Raw genomic sequence first — 21,226 nt, 5'->3', positions numbered from 1 at the left:
TATTCACCACTACCCTCCTTCCCCAGACACACGCATAAACCCGCGATCTGAGTACCAGCCCAGAGGGAACGGCAGGCAGCTTCCTACCAAACTGCCACCCCAAGGCATCTGCGGGGAGGGGACGGTGGGGGTGCATCACGAATTCATGGGGCGCTGGGTGGCCCCTCTCCGGCAGCCCCCACCCAGCCCGGGCCTCAGTCTCCCGCTGGTCAAGTCGGAGCAGGGTCCGCCTTTCCCCAAAGGCCGCTCCCAGCTAAGAGGAGGCCCGGCTTTAAAACACCCCGTCGTGCGGTCGAAGTCGCCAGCACTGCGGCAGCGGGGCAGCCTTGACGCTCGCCTCAGCGCACCAACCCCGAAGCCCCCGGGCAGGCCAGAGCCCGCGGGCGTCGCCTCACGCCTCGGGGGCCCATCCTGGAGCCGCGTCGCGCGCGCGCGCGCGCGGCGGGAGCGCGGGCCCCGCACACAGGCTCCGGGTCGCGCTCCACGCGCTCGCGCGCGCCGGCCCCGCAATCTCGGCGGCGCGCTGGCCGCTCGCTCCGCCCGCCCCCGCCGGGCGGTGCTGCCCTTCGACCCCGCCCGCCCGGCCTTCCCAGCATCCCGGCCCCGCTACGGCAAGCGGCGAGGTCCGGCCGCGCCGGGAGTCGGGAGCCGGGAGCGCGGGGCGGGGCGGCGCGCTGAGGTCAGCGCGGCGGCGGCCGCCGGCCCCGCCGTGGTTGGCTGCGCCCGCGCTGGCCGCGCCCTGGTTGGCTGCGGGCCGCGGGGCTGGGCCGCCAGGTCGGGGCCTGGGGTCGGGGCTCGGGCGCCGGCCGGGCTTTGCGCAGCAGTGCTGGCCTCCGCGCTGCTCCAGGCCGACGGCGAGCTGCGGCGGCGGGCGGCGGGGAGGGCGCGGCCGCGGGTGGGGCCGCGGGGCGCGCGGCGGGGGCGAGGCCAGCGGCGCCGGGCGGGGCGGGCGGCGGCGCCGAGGGGAGGGGAGCGGCCCATGGACCCGCGGGGCCCGGCGCCCCAGACGCTGCGCCGCCGGGCCCGAGCCCAGGAGGTCGGCCTAGGCCGGGGCGCGACGACGCGGACGGGGCGGCGGCGAGGCGCCGCGGCTGCTGGGGCTCGCGGCCGCCGGGACCCCGCGGGCGCGCCCTGACGGACCGGCCGAGCGGGCCGGCAAGAGGCCCGGCGCGTTGGGAGCGGGCCGCGCGGCACCATGTCGGCCAAGGTGCGGCTCAAGAAGCTGGAGCAGCTGCTCCTGGACGGGCCCTGGCGCAACGAGAGCGCCCTGAGCGTGGAGACGCTGCTCGACGTGCTCGTCTGCCTGTACACCGAGTGCAGCCACTCGGCCCTGCGCCGCGACAAGTACGTGGCCGAGTTCCTCGAGTGGGGTAAGTGACCGGCGGCCCTGCGACCCCCGCCCCGGCGCGCCCTCCCAGTCCTCGGGCGGCCGCGCGTCCCGCCTCGTCACCGCTCCCAGGCCTGCCCGGCCGCTGCTCGCGCCCCTTCGCGGCTCTCGGCCCGGCCCTGCCCTCCTCCCCGGCCTTCGCACGTCCGCGCTGGGCCGTCCCGCCCCCTCATCCTGCTCCTCGGAGCCACATCCTCCGTTCCCACCCCCGCCCCCACCGTCCCCCCGGGCCCGCGCCCCGGCCGCTTCCTAGATCCACCCTCCCCGAGCCTGGATATCGTTTCCTGCAGCCCTACCCGGGATATCCGCCGCCGGTCCCCGCCTTGGGGTCCCGAGTCCGCGTCGAGTTCCTCGCCCCCCCACCCCACTCGCCCTGCGGGGTCGTCTGGGCAGCGGCGCGTGCCTTCTGCATCCGCCTCCCCACCCCCGCGCGTCTCCTGGGAGCCCCTCCTAGGTGACAGCCTGTCCGCATCCCTTGGTGTCCAGGGCCTGAACATCCGTTTTACTGTACCACCTCCAAGGGAATTTTAAAGCTGAAACCCTTATTTTGAAATGCCATGGGAGAGTCGGTTGATATTTTTCATTGTAATTTTGCCAGACCCTGATAATGCTTGGGGAGGGGAGGGCAGCTGGAACTGTTAGTCTATGGAAGTCACTGTAAAACTTTCTTCATCAGACCTCCGCATGCTTTTTAATCATGGGTCAGCTAAATTATTATGTTCTACTAGGACAGAAATTTGATTAAGCTGTGTAATGGTTAGAACCCCAGAAACAACTACACGTGTAAAGCGACGTCTTACCTTTCTCTCTAACTTGGGCGTCTTGTCAAGACCCTCAGCCTCGTTTAAAACTACCTAGAAGGAAGATGAGACGCTTCTGCTCAGGGTTCAGGTCAAAGCTATGAAAATCTTATCCTTGGGTTGTTTGCGTCGTTGGGCTCAGACTGTGCCGTTTGAACCAGTAATTTCTAATCTTCGGGGCTGATAAAGCTGACTTTTTTACATAAAGAAATGAATGTGTTCTGTAGTTAGGACCCCTGGTCTGCCAAAATGGTAATTGGAATTTGGGATTTTGTTTACCAAATATAACTTCAGTTGTTAGGTTTTTTAGAGAGCTTTCTCTTCTTCCCTCTTTAGTGAAATTTTGAAATCTTTTGAGAACAGCGTGAAAAGGAGGCCCACAGCCCCAAGACAGCCTGTTTTGCTTTGTTTTGGGCTTCGTTTTGGTACTGACCACCCTTCCGGGTTACATACAGTATCAATAAAATGAGAATACTATTCATTTTCTGGCATCATTCATTAGTGATGTGATCGCCAGCTGAATAATGAACTTGACTTCACAGTTGCTTTGAAAGTGAAGTCAAGCCTCTTACATCCCAGCCTTCTGAGGATCCTGTTTGCTCTTCTTTGCTGAGCATTTGATCTTGGAATCCAGACAGTTTCACAATCAGGTTCAACTCAGTGCTTGCCATGTGAGTCAGTATGTGACTGAAAGGAGGAAGCAGATGGAAGCTTGAGTTAGCAGGTGAGGTGTGGTCCCAAAGTCCTCTGGCCTGGGAAGTGCCTAGGAGGGTCTTACTTATCCCGAAGGCTGAACCAGTGGTTGCTGTGCAGCCCTCTTAAAACCAGACAGTACCAGCCACTGTGAACTGGTGGGTTTCATTGGAGGAAGCTGTGAGCGTGTGAGGAGGTCTTATTTTATGAGATTTTGACTTTTCCCAAGTCTAAATAGAAGCTGTGTGCTGTAATATAGAAATATTTTGACTCTGGAAATTATGATTACAAATAACATTATCTCTTAAGAATTCAGTCTGCATTGAGCTTTAAATCACAGAGAAGAGGAATGGACTCTAATTTAGGTGGCATTTTTTGTGGAATAGTAATATATTTGAGAAGCAGCATTTAATGTCATGTATGTTAAGATATGCACCATTGTGACTCCACAGTGTGTATCGCTCGTTAGGATCTGGGTGATTGTTATTTAGTGTTACTTGGGACGCCCACTTACTGTGTTGGAAAGCAAAGAGTGGTCTTTCAAATGGAATTGTTTGTGGAGCATTACTAGGTACTCTCACTTCCTAGTGGGATTACTTCTGCTCTACTCAAGAAACATACATATAGGCTGTCACCCTGCGAGCTGTGGATTTACACTCTGCATGATGTTTGCGACCTCTAATGTGTCGAGTCCTGGCATACAGAGGACCAACCTTGGTAGGTATCTGCTGACAGTTATGGAGAAGTCTGGAAGCTCAGTGAAGAAAAATACCCGATTCAGCCCAGACTTGAGAATTATTGGGGATTTTTGAGGAAATTTGGAAGGTATAAGTAATAAAGTTTTTTTAAGTTTTAAAAGAGAATTTTCCACAGTGGTTGCATGGGCCTAGACTCATCCTAGCCTTCACTGTAGGTTTTGCCTTTAATTTTCCCTTGATTATGTTTATAGTTTGATTAGTTTCCTCTATGAAATCCTGGACCTTAATTAAACGTTGGAAGTACCCTGCTTTGCATGTGTATTTCTTTAAGCTATTTTTTAAATGCAAATTTGATACCGTTTGAAGCAGAGCATGTGAAACACTTTGAAATTTCTGCAAGTAAACAGCAACAAACACGGACAACTAAATGAGGTGAAGTTGTCTTTCATCTTCATTATATAAAAATACTTGTACATGTGTTAAAATTTTTTCCCCTGACTTAAAAAAAATAACAATGGCTATTATGTTTGGACAGAGCCAATGTTGCGGCCCAGTGGCGTTGGATGGACCACAGTGGTCCTCTGCCCTGGCCCCCATGTGGCTTGCAGACCAGGCGGGAAGCAGACCTCAGCCTGGTTCCCCGATTCCTAGTCCAGGCCCTCATCTTGCTCTGTGCCACCATAGTTCTTCTGGAAGGGGTAGAGTTAATCTCTGTAGTCTTCTGTTTAGTTTCCTCATTGGTGATTTTTCTTACGAATGAAGCATTACCTTGTCAGAGTTCTCTCTCATATGTGTGAATTCCTGTAGCTTTTGGCGTGGGGATGCTCAGCACCCAGTGTAGGTGGGATGTCTCTACCAAATTGAATGTGTTCAGGGCTTAACTGATGGTGCTAAATATCTCAACATACATTTTAATCTCAGTGGCTTCTCAGGATAGAATTTTTGCATGACAGGGGAACACTTTTTTTTTTTTTAAGTAACAGATTTGGGGAAACATCTTTTGAATAAAAATATGTAACTTAGTAGAGGAATACTGGGATTGTGTAATAAAAATTAGGTTAACACAATTTGGATTTGTAAATAGCTATTTGAAGTGCAGAGTGATATTGACTATGGCACTGTGACAGAACAGCTGAAACCATTAAACATTAACCAGCCAGACTTACCTTTTCTCTCTTGAAACCTCCTCCATTGACAGTTGGGCTTTGAAGTAGACAGCAGTGTGTCTGTTAAGTCTAGACCTGCGGCAAATGAAACTGGAGTTGGAGTGAGTTGCTCTTACTTCATACCACTGCCTGAAGGAGCTTAGGAGGTGCGGTGCATGGCTCTTCAATTGCAAATGCACGTAAGGTAGAAACCCCAAACACAGCAGCGGTGTGGACAGGAGCCCCCCTTGGCTTTGCCCTGCCTCCTCCTGTAGCACCTGACGCCCTTGGAAGTCTTGTCCTGTCTGTGCTGACGTCTGTGATGCCGGATAAACATTCGAGCAAACAGGACTGTTAATACCAAACTATATTAAGTACAACAAAACTGTTGAACTCTTTTCTTGGTAAAAAGGCAAAACGTATTTTTTTGAGAGTAATAAAATGAAACGATCATGCTGGAAGAAACCAAATACATATTTTTACTCTTTTTTTTTTTTCCCACCAAAAAGGTGATAAAATGCAAGTAAAGAAGATTTTGAAAGAATTAAAAAGACAAAATTCCCTGTAATTCCCTCACCCCAACCCCCATAACATGACATCTTTTAGTCCCTGCCCTGAATTTGATTCTTAAGTTCCGAATGACAGTATGTTAGCGTTACCTGAAATTTGTGTGAGAAGCTCTCTTACTAATGAAAATGCATGAGAGGAAAATAACACTTTCCTTAGATTTAAAATCATAAGTATTTGGGGACTTCCCTGGAGGTCCAGTGGTTAAGACTCCACCTTCCATTGCAGGGGGCGGAGTTCGACCCCTGGTTGGGGAACTGAGGTCCCCTGGTCCTTGGGGGTGTGGCCAAATTTTTTTTTTTTTAAATTAATAAAATCATGAGTGTTTGGCCAACATAAACTTCGTATGGTAAATTTTGAAGGCTTTATTTAGGTTTAAAATCTGTCAGAGAAATTTTATTAAGACAATAAAACAGATGCTATGTATGAGATGAAGGTCACACATTATAGTATGATTTTAAATGTGTTCAATATTAGATATTTGGTCAGCGTTACTGAGTGGTAGGTGACTGACAACAAAATTGTTTTCAGATTAAAACTTTGTGAAAAGGATCAGTATGTAATATAATAGGAGACTTTGGATATTTTGTTATCTTTAGGAAAGAATTAGAGATTTGAAGAAAAATTTGAATTAGAGAGTTGAAGAAAAATTTGAATTATATAATTTCTTTTTTAAATATAAATTTATTTATTTTAGTTGGAGGCTAATTACTTTTACTGGAGCATCTTTGAAGACATAATGAGATTTACTCTTCTAAGGGGACCGTCGACATTACTGATGTGATGATGCTTCCTATCACTTCCAAGTTGTGGGTTTGAAAACTGTTGGGAATTTGAGAGATGGCATGGTCTTTCCTCCACCCACATCTCCCCTCTCTGTTGGGTAAACCAGGCTCTGGACTTTTCCCGTGATCATTTCTGAGCAGCTCGCCCTCCAGCCAGGGTTTCTCTCCTCCGTGGGCTCCTGGTCAGCCATGGGCTGCCTTGCTGGCACCTGCTATGTAATACCTCGGTTTTATTTTGACCTTTTTCTCCCCTTCATTCCCATCCTCACTGGCCTAGCTGAAGGTCTCAAGACCTAAAGGAAAGCGTTTCTCCCTTGAAGATTTCAGTATCTCTGCCTGATCAGTCTTCAGCACTGCCTTGCATTTCATCCCTCGCCTTTTCAAAACTTCTGCCATGACTTTGGATTCTGTTGCCTTGAGAAAAATCAGATCTGGAATCTGCAGTCCAACGGCAATTTAGAATTAACTGAAGGGGACTTCCCTGGTCGTCCAGAGGTTAAGAATCCACTTTGCAACGCCAAGGCCTTTGTTCCATCCCTGCTCAGGGAACCGAGATTCCATGTGTTGTGGGGTGGCTTAGCCTGTGGGCCTTAACTGCTGAGCCTGCATGCCCCGACTCAGAGCCCGGGAGCCGCAGCAGAAGGTCCTGCAGACTCGACGACGATCCTGCGTGTTGCAGCTGATACCTGCTGCTGCTAAGTCACTTCAGTCGTGTCTGACTCTGTGCGACCCCATAGACAGCAGCCCACCAGGCTCCCCCGTCCCTGGGGTTCTCCAGGCAAGAACACTGGAGTGGGTTGCCATTTCCTTCTCCAATGCATGAAAGTGAAGAGTGGAAGTAAAGTCGCTCAGTCATGTCTGACTCTTCTCGAGCCCATGGACTGCAGTGCACCAGGCTCCTCCGTCCATGCGATTTTCCAGGCAAGAGTAATGGAGTGGCCACATACAAAAAAGTGAATGAACGAACATTACTCTTTCAAAGTAAATAAATAAAGTTTACCTGAGAGACTCCCTGGTCCAGTGATGAAGACACTGCACTCCCAGAGCAGGGCCTGGGTTCCATTCCTGGTCGGGAAACTAAGATCCCACCACCGCACAGCGCGACAGAAAAGGAGAAAAGAATAAAGACCTAAAAAGATACAGCCAATCCTAGTTTGAGAGGTTGAGATGAATGGCACATCTGACCATACCCTGTGGAGTGATTTTCTTTCAATGTAATTTTACTTTTATCAAAGTAATGCATTTACTCAGTTTTAAAAGTGAAGTAGTTCTGCAGAGTTAGGATGAAAGACAAAAGTCCCTTTACCAGCCGGCCTGCTCTGGGTTCTCAATTCTCAGAAGCAACCAGTTTTAACCCTTCTGTTTCTCCTTATAATCAACTGTCTTAGGCTGCCAGTGACAGAGAACCAGATAACAGTGACCTAAACAAAATCGGGGCTTCCTTGATAGCTCAGTTGGTAAAGAATCTGCCTGCAATGCAGGAGACCCCGGTTCGATTCCTGGGTCTGGAAGATGGAGAAGGGATAGGCTACCCACTCTGGTACTCTTGGGCTTCCTTTGTGGTTCAGCTGGTAAAGAATCTACCTGCAATGTGGGAGACCTGGGTTCAGTCCCTGGGTTGGGAAGATGCCCTGGGGAAGGGAAAGGCTACCCACTCCAGTATTCTGGCCTGGAGAATTCCATGGACTGTATAGTCCATGGGATCGCAAAGAGTCTGACATGACTGAGCAAGTTTCACTTCACTTCAAACAAAATCAAGGTTGATTTGCCTTTCATGCGGCTTGTGAGCAGTCCAGGGCTGGTTTGAGAGCCTCATTCCAAGAAGTCTTCAGGGACCTGCCCTTTCCTGCTCAGTCCATGGTCTGGTCTGAGGGTGACCCTCCTACCTACATTCCAGGCAGAGGACGAAGGTGTTATTAAGTGGATGGGGGAAGAACCTTGGATGCTGATGGTGGGGGCTGTTGAGTTGCTAAGTCGTTTCTGACTCTTTGCAACCCCATGGACTGCCACACACCAGGCTTCCCTGTCCCTCACTATCTCCTGGTTTTTGCCCAAGTTCATGTCCATCGAGTCTGTGATGCCATCCAACCATCTCATCCTCTGTCGTCCCCTTCTCCTCCTGCCCTCAATCTTTCCCAGCGTCAGGGTCTTTTCCAGTGAGTCGGCTCTTCGAATCAGGTGGCCGAAGTATTGAAGCTTCAGCATCAGTCCTTCCAGTGAGTATTCAGGGTTGATTTTCTTTAGGATTGACTGGTTTGATCTTGCTGTCCAAGGGGTTCTCAAAAGTCTTCTTTAGCAACACAGTTTGGAAGCCTCAGGTCTTTGGCGCTGATGAGTACTTATTTAGCAATTCCTGCCTCCAATTCCATGTGTCTCTGTAGCATGCTTATGCTGCTGCTTTCTGATTTTCCACTTTATATGCCATCTGTTAACTTCTCCTGTGGAAGAGAAGGCCATAGAACTTCAGATGTCTCCTCCCCTGCATTGCCGAGACACACACACCCTTCCTCCCTCTTTGTTTTTCCAAATCTGGCTATGTAATAATTATTGTTTAAATTGATATTCAGTGTTTGTTATCATTGGGTAAACATCTTAACAGCTAAGCCACATAGGATGCGGTTAATTCCCAGTCTACTAAGACAAGGAATTATTTTTGTGTTAATTGGGATGAATTATTTTTTCTCGCCCTTCGTGTGGATGCAAATGTCTAGTCATGAATTCAGTGCAGGCTTCAACTAGAACTCCGCAGTGCAGTCAGCCACCTCAAGTGATCTCTCACTTTGCAGCCCTTGCAGAGCCTTGCATTTCCCTGTTCCACTTGAGGCTGTCTTCTCTAGGCCTGCTGCTCGCTGCCATCCTGGGGTTTCTCTTCGTTCCTTATGGGACTTCTTTCTGTGCCTCTTCTCTGTTGAATGGGAATTCCGGGACCCCATGTCTTATGTTCTGGTGGCTTCCCTGGAAAGAGTCCATCAGAAAGAAAGTTTTTTGAGAACTAAACTGTCTAAAGATGCCTTTTCTTCCTTTGTATTTGAATGGCAGTTTACCTGGGTGTTGAAATCTAGGTTAAAAGTCATTTTCCCACAGAAGTTTGAAGGCCTGATTCAGATGTCTGCTGGCTCTTGTTACAAGGGGAGGCCTGAGACCATTGTGATCCCCATGCCTTGGTGAGATTTGTTCATCCCTAGTGTTCCTTGGAGGTCTTTCTGGAGGCAGGGGCCACTTGGCTCCTTCAGCTCTCCAAAGCTTTCCTGTATTATTTCTCTGTGAGCTCTGATTTCTTTATTCTAGCCTTTTTGATCACCTGTTATTCATATGTCAGATCTTCTGAGTTTTCTGTTAATTTCCTTTCTCCTACTTTTTCCTAGTTGTTGACCTTTTATCCTTCTTTTTCTGGATGAGAGCTTTGACTTTATCTTCTAGTCCTTACATTGCAGGTTTATTTCTGCCATCATCATATCTTTCATTTCTAAGTGTTTTTGTCCCTAGTGTTCCTTTTTATAACATCTTGTTTCTGTTTCATGAAGGCAATCATCTTAAAAACCATTTCTCTTTGTTGTTCAGTCGCTAGGTCGTGTCTTGACTCTTTACAGCCCCATGGACTGCAGCATGCCAGGCCTCCCTGTCCTTCAGTATCTCCCAGAGTTTGCTCAGACTCATGTCCATTGTATCAGTGATGCCATCCAACCTTCTCATCCTCTGTCGTCCCCTTCTCCTCTTGCCCTCAGTCTTTCCCAGCATCAGGGTCTTTTCCAGTGAGTCAGCTCTTGCATTGGGTGGCCAAAGTACTGGAGCTTCAGCTTCAGCAGCAGTCCTTCCAATGAATATTCAGGACTGATTTCCTTGGGGATTGACTGGTTTGATCTTGCTGTCCAAGGGACTCGCAAGAGTCTTCTTCAGCACGACAGTTCAAAAGCGTCAATTCTTCGGTGCCCAGCTTTCTTTATAGTCCAACTCTCACATCCATATACTACTACTGGAAAAATCATAGCTTTAGCTAGATGGACCTTTGTCGACAAAGTGATGTCTCTACTTTTTAATATGCTATCTAGGTTGGTCATAGCTATTCTTCCAAGGAGCAGGCATCTTTTAATTTTGTGGATGCAGTCACCATCCACAGTGATTTTGGAGCCCAAGAAAATAAAGTCTGTTACTGTTTCCATCGTTTCCCCATCTGTTTGCCTTGAAGTGATGGGACTGGATGCCGTGATCTTCATTCTTTTAATGTTGAGTTTTAGGTCAGCTTTTTCATTCTTTTACCTTCATCAAGAGACTCTTTAGTTTCTCTTCCCTTTCTGCCATTAGAGTGGTGTCATCTGCATATCCGAGGATGTTGGTGTTTGTCCTGGCAGTCTTGATTCCAGCTTGTGATGCACCCAGCCCAGCGTTTCGCATGATGTGCTCTGCATGTGCACACACTTGAGTTATGCAGACATTTCCTTTCATTTCCTGTGTTGTCTCTGTCTCTTCTGAGTCCTTCTGAGCCGGTTTCTTACTTTGGTCTTCGTCTTTGGTGTCAGAAGCTCTTCCAGTGCCTGGTGATTATTGGCTGTCTTCCACAGTTATGAGTGGACTGATTGGAAACTCTCTGTGTGCATAAATCGTAACTGTGGGGCTCACCATCAGGAAATGGGATGGGGACCTGGCCCCATTTGAGGGGCGCTAGCAGAGTTGCTAGAGTAGTCCCTTCTCTGGGCCTCTCGGTTTTCCCAGAACAGGGCTTCTGGTGTCCAGCCTAGATGGTGGCAAGTGTGATACAGGCCCAGCTGCCAGCATTCTGGGAAAGTGGGGCAAGCTGGGGATGGGGGGCAGTGGATTGGGGATGGGAGATACCTGGAGTGTAACTGCTTCTCCTGCAGACTTACAGCCCGTTCTGCGCTCTGTCGCTTACTGTTTGCATGTGTGTTAGTCACTCAGCCCTGTCTGACCCACTGTACCCATGATGCTCCTGTGTCCATGGAATTCTCCAGGTAAGAATACTGGAGTGGGTAGCCATTCCCTTCCCCAGGGGATCTTCCCCATTCAGGAATCGAACCCATGTCTCCTGTGTCTCCTGAGTTGACAGGTGGACTCTGCCACCTGGTGACGCTCATTTCTGTTGAGTCTGCAAGACCCTGCTGCTGCTGGTGATCCCTGTTTCTTATCCCTCCCTCCCATGGCTGACTTTCACTTTTCTGTCTTTGCTGAATTCGATGCTGCTTGTCCATTTCCTCTGTGCAAAATTGTGTTGACTTTCTAGTCTACTGTCATCTTCTGTCCTAAGAAGTGCCCAGGCACTGCAGTGGTGAACAGAATTCCTGTTCTTTGGAGCCCATGTTATCCTTGAGGCTACGTCCCATTGTAACCCATGCTATCATTTTAGTAGGGCTTCCAGATGGTGCAGAGATACGGCTGTTCACTAGAGGTAACTGAAAGGTACCCTGATTTTCATCTCTAAATGGAGTCAGGGTGTATAGTCACCATTTTAGTTTTTTTGGCCGGATTGTGTTTCTGTTATATGTACTCATTTATTAGAAAGCTTCCCCTCTAAGTAGAAGGGAGAAATGCAAATAAGGGAGGGCAGCGTTTTTTTTCCGGTAATTGCACAGCATTGGAAGAAAGAGAAAGGAGAATGGGTAAAACAATGTGAAGACAGGGGACTTGGATATTTTGAGAGCTGGAAAGTGGCTGGAGGGACGCTGGGCCGGCACCCTGGGTGGGCTGGGGGCGAGGCAGGGGTGGTGTCTGAATTGGCCCCTTGTGCCTCAGGGTCCCTGTGTGTGAACTTGATCTTTCTTGAAGTGACACAGACTGGTTCTGTTTAACTCCAAGGCTTTTGGTACGGAGGAAGAAATCACTAATTTAAAACAAAGAATAGAATAAGAAATGCTCTTGCCAGTCGTGATTTTCTAAAACCATAAATAAATGAAATCCAAAGGTAGACAGACCTCCCTTAACCATGAGACCCAAACTGCATTTTAAGGCTGTTTTCTCTTGTGCTGTACCCCGTTCATATGAAAGAATTCACTTGAAAACACTGGGTTACTCTCTCTCTTTGTTTAAAAATTTTAAATTAGGGGGCTAAATTAATTTTTTAACTTACTATTTTTAACTTGAAATAGCATTTGTATTGATTCTTTGTTGAGGAAGATGTCGATTTATAATTAATGGGTTTGCAGCAATTCTTAAATTTTGCAGCTCAGATTTGTTTCTTTTTTAACCCTAAGTATTTGAAATCAGATTGTTGAAACATCTTTAAGTATACTAACAAATCATCTTTCAGATGAATCTGGGAGAGTGCTGATGAAGTATTGCTTTCAGATACGTAGGATATATTGTCTAATTGGCAGCAGATTGGGAAATTATTGAGAATGCTCTATGCCAGTTTCACCAATTAAGCTGTCAAGGGTAGCATTTATATTAGACTGTATTCGAACATAAAAAATGTTCTCAAAATATCAGGTATTATTGTGGTTTTATCTAATCAAAGTGATAAGCCTGGATAAATTTTCTTCTACAAATATATGATTTTTTTTAAACAAGATTTGTGTTCATGAAGTTTTGATAATCCTTGTGAAATGATGTTAAGAAGGTTACTGAACAGAAACCAGAAGTCTGCCAACAATATGAATTGAACTGCACAGCTAACTGATCATTTTAGTGAAAAAGGAAGATTTCTCTGCCATTTACAGTTACCAGATGATTTCTTTCATTTGTAACAGTTTTATTGAGATATATAATCCACGTGCAAATTACCTGTTTAAATTGTAGAGTTCAGTAGTTTTAGTATTTCACAGAATTGGGTAGCTATCTCTGTTATTTATTTCCAAATATTTTCATCACCTTAAAAAGAAATCCTAAACCCTCTAGCTATGACTCCTAACTCCTCCTTTCCCTCCCCACCCCCAGGCAGCCGCACATCTGGTCTTATTATATATCCGCACATTCTGGCCATCTCCTACAGATGGAGTCATACGATACGTGGTGTTTTGTGATGGCATTCTTTGCACTTAGTGTAATGTTTTCAAGGGTATATCTGTTTTGTCCCTTTTTATTGCTGAATAACGTTCCGTCGTATGGCTCGTCCGCATTTTGTTTGCGCGTTCCGTTCCTCAGTTGATGGGCGTTTGGGCTCTTTCTGCCTTGGAGCTGTTCTGAATAACGCCGCCGTGAACGTTAACGTGCCGGTTTTTATGCGACATGTTTTCCTTCCCCTTGTGTGTGTGCCTGGAAGTGGAGTTGATAGGTCCTTTGGTAACACTGTGCTTAGCGTTTTGAAGAACTGCCAGGTGGATTTCCATGACAGCTGTCCCAGTTTACATCCTCACCGGCCGCGGTGGGGTTCCAGCTTCTTATCCTCACAGATGCTTGTCGTTATTTGTCTTTCTTACTCTAGCCATCCTGGTGTGTGTGCGAAGTGGTGTTAGAGTCGGACACGACTGAGCGACTGGACTGAACTGAAAGGCCAGTGATGCTGAGTATCTTGTTTATTGTTTTGTTATTGGCCATTTGTGTATGTTCTTTGGAGAAACGTCTGTTCCGTTTCTTTGCTCATTTTTTAATTGTGTTGTCTGTCTGTTTTTCTGTTGTTGTAAGTTATGTACCTTCTGGATACAGATCCTACATCAGACATGTGATTGGCAGATATTTTCTCCTTTAGGTTGTCATTTCACTTTCTTACAGGTTTCCTCCGAGTCCCAAGTACTAATTTTGATGAAATCCAATTTAACTTTTGTTGCATCTGGTGTCATGTCTAAGAATCCGTTGCTAAATCCAAGGTCACAAGGAATTTATACCTGTGTTTTCTTCTAAGAATTTCATAGTTTTTATAGTTTTAGCTTTCACATTTAAGTGTTTGATCTGTTTCGATTTTTTTTTTTTTAAGAAATAAGGTGTGAAATGGGAAGTTATAATTCATTCTTTTTCATGTAGCTGTCCTGATCTCCCAGCAGCATTTGTTGAAGAGACTTTTTTTTTTCCCCATTGAATAGTCTTGACCCCCTTGACCATAAATGTGTGGTCTTATCTCTGGGCTCTTATTTCTGTTCTGTTGATGTGTATTCCTGTCTTTGTACAATATACTACCACACTCTCGTGATTACTGTTGCTTTCTGCTGAGTGTTGAAATCAGGGAGCTTGAGTTCTCCAACTTTGTTCTTTTCTAAGAGTGTTTCGCTATTCTGGGTTCCTTGACTTTCCATGTGCATTTTAGGATCAGTGTGTCAGTTTCTGGAAGGAAGACATCTGGCATTAGGGATCACGTTGAATCTCTAGATCACTTTGGGGAGTACTGCCGTCTTACAGCATCAGCTTTTCCTGTGCATGAACATGATATGACTTTCCACTTATTTAGATCTCCAAATTGAAGTGTGTGTGTATATATATATTTTGTAGTTTTCAGAGTTTAACTTTTTTTTACCTTTTTATTGTGGTAAAATATATATGATACAAAATTTGCCATTTTTGCTTTTTAAGTGTTCACTTAGTTGCATTAATTTCATTCGCAATGCAAAATGTAAGATTTGTACTTCTTTTGTTAAATTATTCCCAAATGTCTTTAAAAATTCTATTATAAGTGGAATTGTTTTCTTAATTGCGTTTTTGGATTGTTTGTTACAAGTACAAGTATATATATATATTTTTTAAATAGCGATTTTGTATACTGCAAAAATGTTTAAATTTTTTTATTAGTTCTAATGGTTTTTTTAAGTGGATTTCTTAGGATTTTTATATACAAATTCGTATCACCTGTGAATAGAGGTTGTTTCAGTCCTTCCTTTCCAGTTTGGGTGCCTTTTGCTAATTTTTGTTGCCTATTTGTCCTGACTAAAACCTCTAGGACAGTGTGGAATAGGAGTGGCAAGCATGGGCACTCTTGCTCCTAGTCTTAGGGAGAAAGCATCTCAAGTCTTGCGCCATTAAGTAGGCTGCTTTCTGTGTTTGATGCAAGTCCGCTGTGAAGCCAGCTGGGCTTTCTTTGTGATTAGCCTTTGGATTACTAATTCAGTCTCTGTACTTTTAGATCTGGTCACATTTTCTGTTTCTTCTTGAGTCAGTTTGATAGGTTCTGTCTTTTTAGGAATTTGTTCATTTCGTTCAGGTTAGTTTATTGGCATACAGTTGTTTGTAGTATTTCTTAATCCTTTTATTTCTGTAAGATCTACAGTAATGTCCCTCTTTCAGTTTTAGACATTTGAGTCTCTTTTTTATTTTTTAAAAATGATTAAAATGGCAACTTTTATGTTATATATCTTTTACCCTAACAACAAAGTAGTTGCAAGTAAAAGTAATTGAAACCCATCCATGTTACTGAGTGTGAGTGACAGTAGCTAATTCTTTTCTGGTTGCTGTATTCCACTGAATCCCTTCCCCACAGTTTATCCATTCATTCAGTGTACATCTCAGCTATCCAGCTTGGGGCTATTAATGAAGAGTGATACTACCAGAAATTGTTTGGCTTTTAAAATTCTCCAGAGAGAATGAATGATCTTTCTAAATCCAACGCGTTTCCCTTAATGTTGAATTCTGTTGTAGTTTGTGGAGGGTGGTCACAGGTGGTCCAAGTCACAGTTGTTTGTCATTTAGAATTGTCCTTTATACCAAGTATTAAAATGTCAGCACCTGTATCACAGAAATTGTATTTGGCCAGTGCAATTTTTATTTTAAGTAGTGTTAAAATTATAGAAATAACGTATGCTCATGATTTTAGTGAATTCAGGCAGTATAGAAGGGTATGTCACAGAGTAAAAAGTCGCCTTCCCTCTAGTTGTGTTTTAATTTTTTTAACTTCTTTTTAGATTTTAGAGCATAATCTAGAATTTCCATTAAAACTGAATGTTGACTTGAAAGGTTTTTTTTAACATCAAAATGTGTTTATATTAAAATTTTTAATAAGAAATTAATGTTGGAATATGGCTTCCCTTGTGGTCAGCTGGTAAAGAATCCACCTGCGGTGTGGGAGACCTGGGTTTGATCCCTAGGTCGGGAAGATCCCCTGGAGAAGGGAAAGGCTACCCACTCCAGTATTCTGGCCTGGAGAATCCCATGGACTGTATAGAGTCCATGGGGTCGCAAAGAGTCGGACACGACTGAGCGACTTTCACTTTCACTTCACTTTCATCAATTTTATGTTGTCAGAGTTTCTAACATTTATGGTATGCTGTGACTTAGAGAAGTCTTTTTTGTTTTGTCTAAGTTGGTTGTACGATTTGGAAACTAATAAATAGAATTTAAAATAGTTATAGGTATGTAACTGTTATCCACTGTAAAACCCAGCTGTGTGACTGGACCCAGAGAGAGGCACCCGTCCTGTGTCTTGAGCAGCAGAGTCATCGAGGTGCTGGTGTTGAAGAGTCCCTGGACTTGCTTCCTAACTTCTTTGCTGCTTCTGGGTCATACACAGATGTCTCTGTTTCTTATGCTCATGTCACTTTCTTGGATTCTTTCATTTTGATGATTGGCTAGAGCCTTTTCCTGGTGGACTAATGCTGAGTTGCTTCAGTCGTGTCCAACTCTTTGTGACCCCATGGACCGTAGCATGCCAGGCTCCTCTGACCGTGGGATTCTCCAGGCAAGAATACTGGAGTGGGTTGCCATTTCCTCCTCCAGGGGACCTTCCCCACCCAGGGATCGAACCCACAGTCTCTCAGTTCTCCTGCATTAGCAGGCGGATTCTTCACCACTAGCGCCACCTGGGAAGCCTTTCATGGTTGGGGGGCGGGGATATGTATATGTTATACATACACACATAAGTGTATATAGCATTTCCTCCCATGTAGGATCAAGGGTGGTAATCTTTCCAAGTTATTGCATTTCTAAAAATGTCTTCCCTTACCCTTATTTTAGTGGTGTGTGTTTGACTGAGAATGGAACTCTGGGGTCAGAATGTCTCCCTCTTGGAGAAGATACTGCTCTATGATTGTGGTGAGGTGCGGCGTGGTAGGAGGCTAGAATCTGTCCTCTTTCTGAGAATATTAATCAGATTTTTTTTTGGCTGCACTGGGTCTTTGTCGCTGCAGGCAGGCTTGCTCTCGTGGTGGTGGGTGGGGGCTGCTCTTGGGTTGTCGAGCGTGGGTTCTGGGCGCATGGGCTTCAGTAGTTGTGCATGGGCTCTGGAGTGCGGGCTCAGTAATCACGGCACGTGGGTTTAGTTCCTCCACAGCATGTGCAGTCTTCCCAGACCAGGGATTGAGCTCATGTCCCCTGCATTGACAGGCATAGTCTTAGCCACTGGACCACCAGGGAAGTCCGTTAATTAGAATTTTTTAAAGTTTTCTTCTTCCCGATTTATCGGTTTTCTCTGGAGTCAGTTCTTGGTTCACCTTGGAACTTTTCCTCTTAATGATTTTCCTGGTCTTTTTGTCATGCAGTATTTAGAAATCTTCCCTAAAAATAATAGAGAATTACTAGTTGTCCCTGTTGAGGGGTGATGTTTTTGAGTTCTAGATCCTTAGTCCTTCAGGTTTGATAGTTTTTCTTCTCTGATAGCATTTTTGTAACAACTCTAGTTTGTGATATAGATAAAGCTTCATTTCATAAGAATTAAAAAAAAATTCATGCCATTCTTAATATCCATTTCACAGTACCACGTGTGTATCTTATGGCTTATTTTTTTCCCTACTGCAGTTATTATTTTGGATTGTATTGTAAGTTTAATGATGCTTAAAATATTACATTTATTATCTGAGAAAAATATCTGGCAATAAAATGAATTTTAAATGTTTTTTAAAATGAAGTTTGGAGTGGAAAAATTTAACTGTTTCCCCCACTTTCCCCACAGCATTCTCATTTCTCCACAGTGAAGGGGATCCTTGGGGAAACATTTATCAGTCAGAGCATCACTTGGCCCTTCTGGAAGTGGAGTCTAGAGTACTCAGTGCTGTACTAGCATCAGTCAGGTCAGGGGAGAGGTCTGTTACACTGAACACTGAAGCTGTTAGTCATGGCAGCTTTTCAGAGTTCATATGAAATGTTTACCAGCTCATAAAACTGTTTTATGACCCAGAAGGAATTCCAGCAATAAAGCAAATGAACTCATAACAAATAACCTGGGCATGTAGTTGATTTTCGTGCTCAGATACGCTTGCTGTGTGATTTGTGACAAGAGAAGAGCTCTGGTGATTTGGATTCATTCCGTTTGGAATTCAATTGGTTTGAGTATTTGTAAAAGGAAACTTAATTTTTCAAAAACTGCTAATCTAATATCCCTTGTCATGCCTTCAGTTGTCCTCCATTTAGATATGAAATAGTCAAGGACACCATGTTTGAAAACGTCATTGTTCCGTTTTGGAGGGGCTTGAATTTTTCATATATTGGTACTCTTTGTTTTTATATTTAGTGTTAATAAAAGTGATAGGTATTGATTATAATTCCATTTAACATTTTTATTATAGGGGCTTCCCTGGTGGTGCAGTGGATAAGAATCCACCCACCAATGCAGGAGCAATGGGTTCTGTCCCTGGTTCGGGAAGATCCCACCCGCCATGGGGCAGCTAAGCCCACGTGACGCAGCTGTTGAGCACGTGCTGTAGAACCCTTGCTCTGTGGCAGAAGCCACCACAGTGAGAAGCCTGTGCGCCACCATGAAGAGGAGCCCCGGCTCACTGCAACTAGAGAAAGCCTTGCACAGCAACAGCCAGCCAATGCAACCAAAAAAAAAAAAAAAATTATTATAGGAATCTTGAACGTGTTAAAAAGTAGAAATAGTTGACTAATGAACCCCTTGTTTCAGTCACTCCCTTCAACAGTTAAGTCACCCCCAAACAGTTAAGTCTTCATTTTGATACCTTTTTCCCCAAAAAAGAGTGATTTTGAGGCAAATCCTAGACATCTGTCATCTCATTTGTAAATATTTCCCTGTATGTCTCAGGAAGATTAAGGCCTTAGCCATATAAACATAGCATATAACATAAAACCATAGTAGTATCATGTCACTGAAAAAATGACCATAATTCCTCAGTACCATCAAATACGCAGTCAGGGTTTAAATTTCTCCTTTTTTGCTGCTGTTTTCAGTTAATTTGTTCTGTAGCAGCCAAAACAAAGTTACTTATGGCGTTTGGATTGCCCACCTCCCAGTTCTCCTTTAACCTATAGGCTCCCTTTCTGTCTTCTCCCTAGTTGCAGTTTATTTGTTGAAGCAACCAGACCACTTGTCTTGTTCTGCTCCTTCCGTTTGAATTTATTTCTAGCTGGACAAATTTGGCTTTTGACAAATCATTTCTATACTATTGGCCTTGCATATTTTGTGGGAAATAGAGCTATTAGGGGACCAAACTGATATAAAAAATTAGATACTTCTTACTTCGTTTGAAATCCCCCTTTTGTGAGGAGTATTGCAGTCAGTACCTGACTTGGCCTAAGATCCTGAGTGTGAGCTGGGTGCCCGAGGGTGCTGTGCCAGAGGTCGGTGGTTGGCATTCTGGGTGGTGATGCAGGGGCTTGGTGGGGGCTGGGCAGTTATTGCCTCCCTTCCTCTCAGTCCCTATGGAGATGTGGAGGCACCAGTTTGACAGTGGGCACCTGCCTTTCTCTGGAGCCCACGTGTCTGATTTGCCACTCCTGTCCCCTTGCCCCCCTCCCCCAGTGAACACTGTGTGACTATTTGAAGAGTTGATTAATGTCTAGCTGGTATCCTTCCCCTTTCTCCACACTTCATATTGGATTGCTGCTAGAAATTTCTTAGAACTTTATGTTCTAACATTCCCTATGTTCCTGTTAGAGGAATTAGCCTAGCCTCTTTTTTGTATTCTGTACTTGATAGCTTTCCTTTGGTTTTTGTTAGCACTTACTGGTGTTTTGTTCTTAGTTTTAATACTGCAAGTTGAATTGGAGGGTGCCAGGGTCTGACGTTTCCCGTGCTGGTCCCTTCCTGTGCAGTTTCTCCCACTTCCTGGCCAGATGCCCCACATCCTGTGGTGGGGTCCCACCACTTCCTGGCCAGATGCCCCACATCCTGTGGTGGGGTCCCGCCACTTCCTGGCCAGATGACCCACATCCTGTGGTGGGGTCCCCCCACTTCCTGGGTCAGATGCCCCGCTTCCTGTGGTGGGGTCCCCTCCACTTCCTGTGTCAGATGCCCCCACTTCCTGGGTCAGATGCCCCGCTTCCTGTGGCGGGTCCCCCCGCTTCCTGGGTCAGATGCCCCGCTTCCTGTGGCGGGTCCCCCCGCTTCCTGGGTCAGATGCCCCGCTTCCTGTGGTGGGTTCCCCCACTTCCTGTGTCAGATGCCTTGCTTCCTGTGGTGGGGTGCCCCCACTTCCTGTGCCGGATGCCTCACATCCTGTGGTGGGTCCCCCCACTTCCTGTGTCAGATGCCCCCACTTCCTGTGGTGGGTTCTTGCACTCCCTGTGGCGGGTTCCCCCGCTTCCTGTATCAGATGCCACACGTCCTGTGGTGGGTTCCCGCACTTCCTGTGCCAGATGCCCCCGCTTCCTGTGGTGGGTCCCCCCGCTTCCTGGGTCAGATGCCCCCACTTCCTGGGTCAGATGCCCCCACTTCCTGTGGCGGGTCCCCCGCTTTCTGGGTCAGATGCCCCGCTTCCTGTGGCGGGTCCCCCCGCTTTCTGGGTCAGATGCCCCGCTTCCTGTGGTGGGTTCCCCCACTTCTGTGCCAGGTGCGCCCCGCTCCTTTTCTGGGCCGGACGGTGGGTAGGCCTGGCTCTGTCACCAGCTCCCTTCAGCTTCCTCCGTCTGGAGCAGGAGAGGCCTCGCTGGGGTGAGCTGGTCCCAGGGGAAGATGGAGTTTTGTTGGGTGGCGGGGCTGATTGTAAGGTGTCGAAGAGGTTCGTGGAGGTGCGGGCTGGGAGCCGGGAACCCTGAGGCAGGGAAGGTGGGTCAGGGCCGGCGGAGGGGTGAGAGCCGTCCTCAGAGGGTGGCAGCCACTTGAGGGGGGCAGGAGGTGTAGACAGGCCTGGCCTGGAAGCCACCGCCTGCCCCAGGCTAGCGCCAGGTCATGCCACCGGCAGGCCCTCCCTGAGGGGCCCCGGGGCTACGGGAGAGGAGGGGGCAGCGCACACCCCTTCGCCCGATCCGACGCCCCTCTGCCGGCTCTGTCTCGCCGCCTGCCCTCTCACGCCAGTGTGGCCCCTCTACTTGGGCCTGCACCTGGGGCGCCCTCTCCGCCCATCTTCGGCTGGGGTTCTGGAGGGCCGCGTGGAGTGCAGGGAGACCGGAG

At 46.7% G+C, this 21,226-nt stretch overlaps 1 protein-coding gene across 2 annotated transcripts in view; it reads left to right on the top strand.

Annotated features, from left to right (window-relative positions):
* The window catches only part of CDC42BPB (CDC42 binding protein kinase beta), a 104,894-nt gene continuing 84,628 nt past the window's right edge, over window positions 961-21,226 (top strand). The window contains exon 1 of one of the 2 annotated variants that reach the window (XM_018066054.1): window positions 961-1,370. In XM_018066054.1, coding sequence (XP_017921543.1) covers window positions 1,196-1,370 — 175 coding nt within the window. In that variant the 5' untranslated portion in view covers window positions 961-1,195. The remainder of the gene's footprint in view (window positions 1,371-21,226) is intronic. The other variant, XR_001919862.1, reaches the window with a different exon arrangement.

The sequence above is a fragment of the Capra hircus genome, chromosome 21 (assembly GCF_001704415.2).
Source record: "Capra hircus breed San Clemente chromosome 21, ASM170441v1, whole genome shotgun sequence".
NCBI lineage: Eukaryota > Metazoa > Chordata > Mammalia > Artiodactyla > Bovidae > Capra > Capra hircus.
This window is presented reverse-complemented; position numbering and strand designations above follow the sequence as displayed.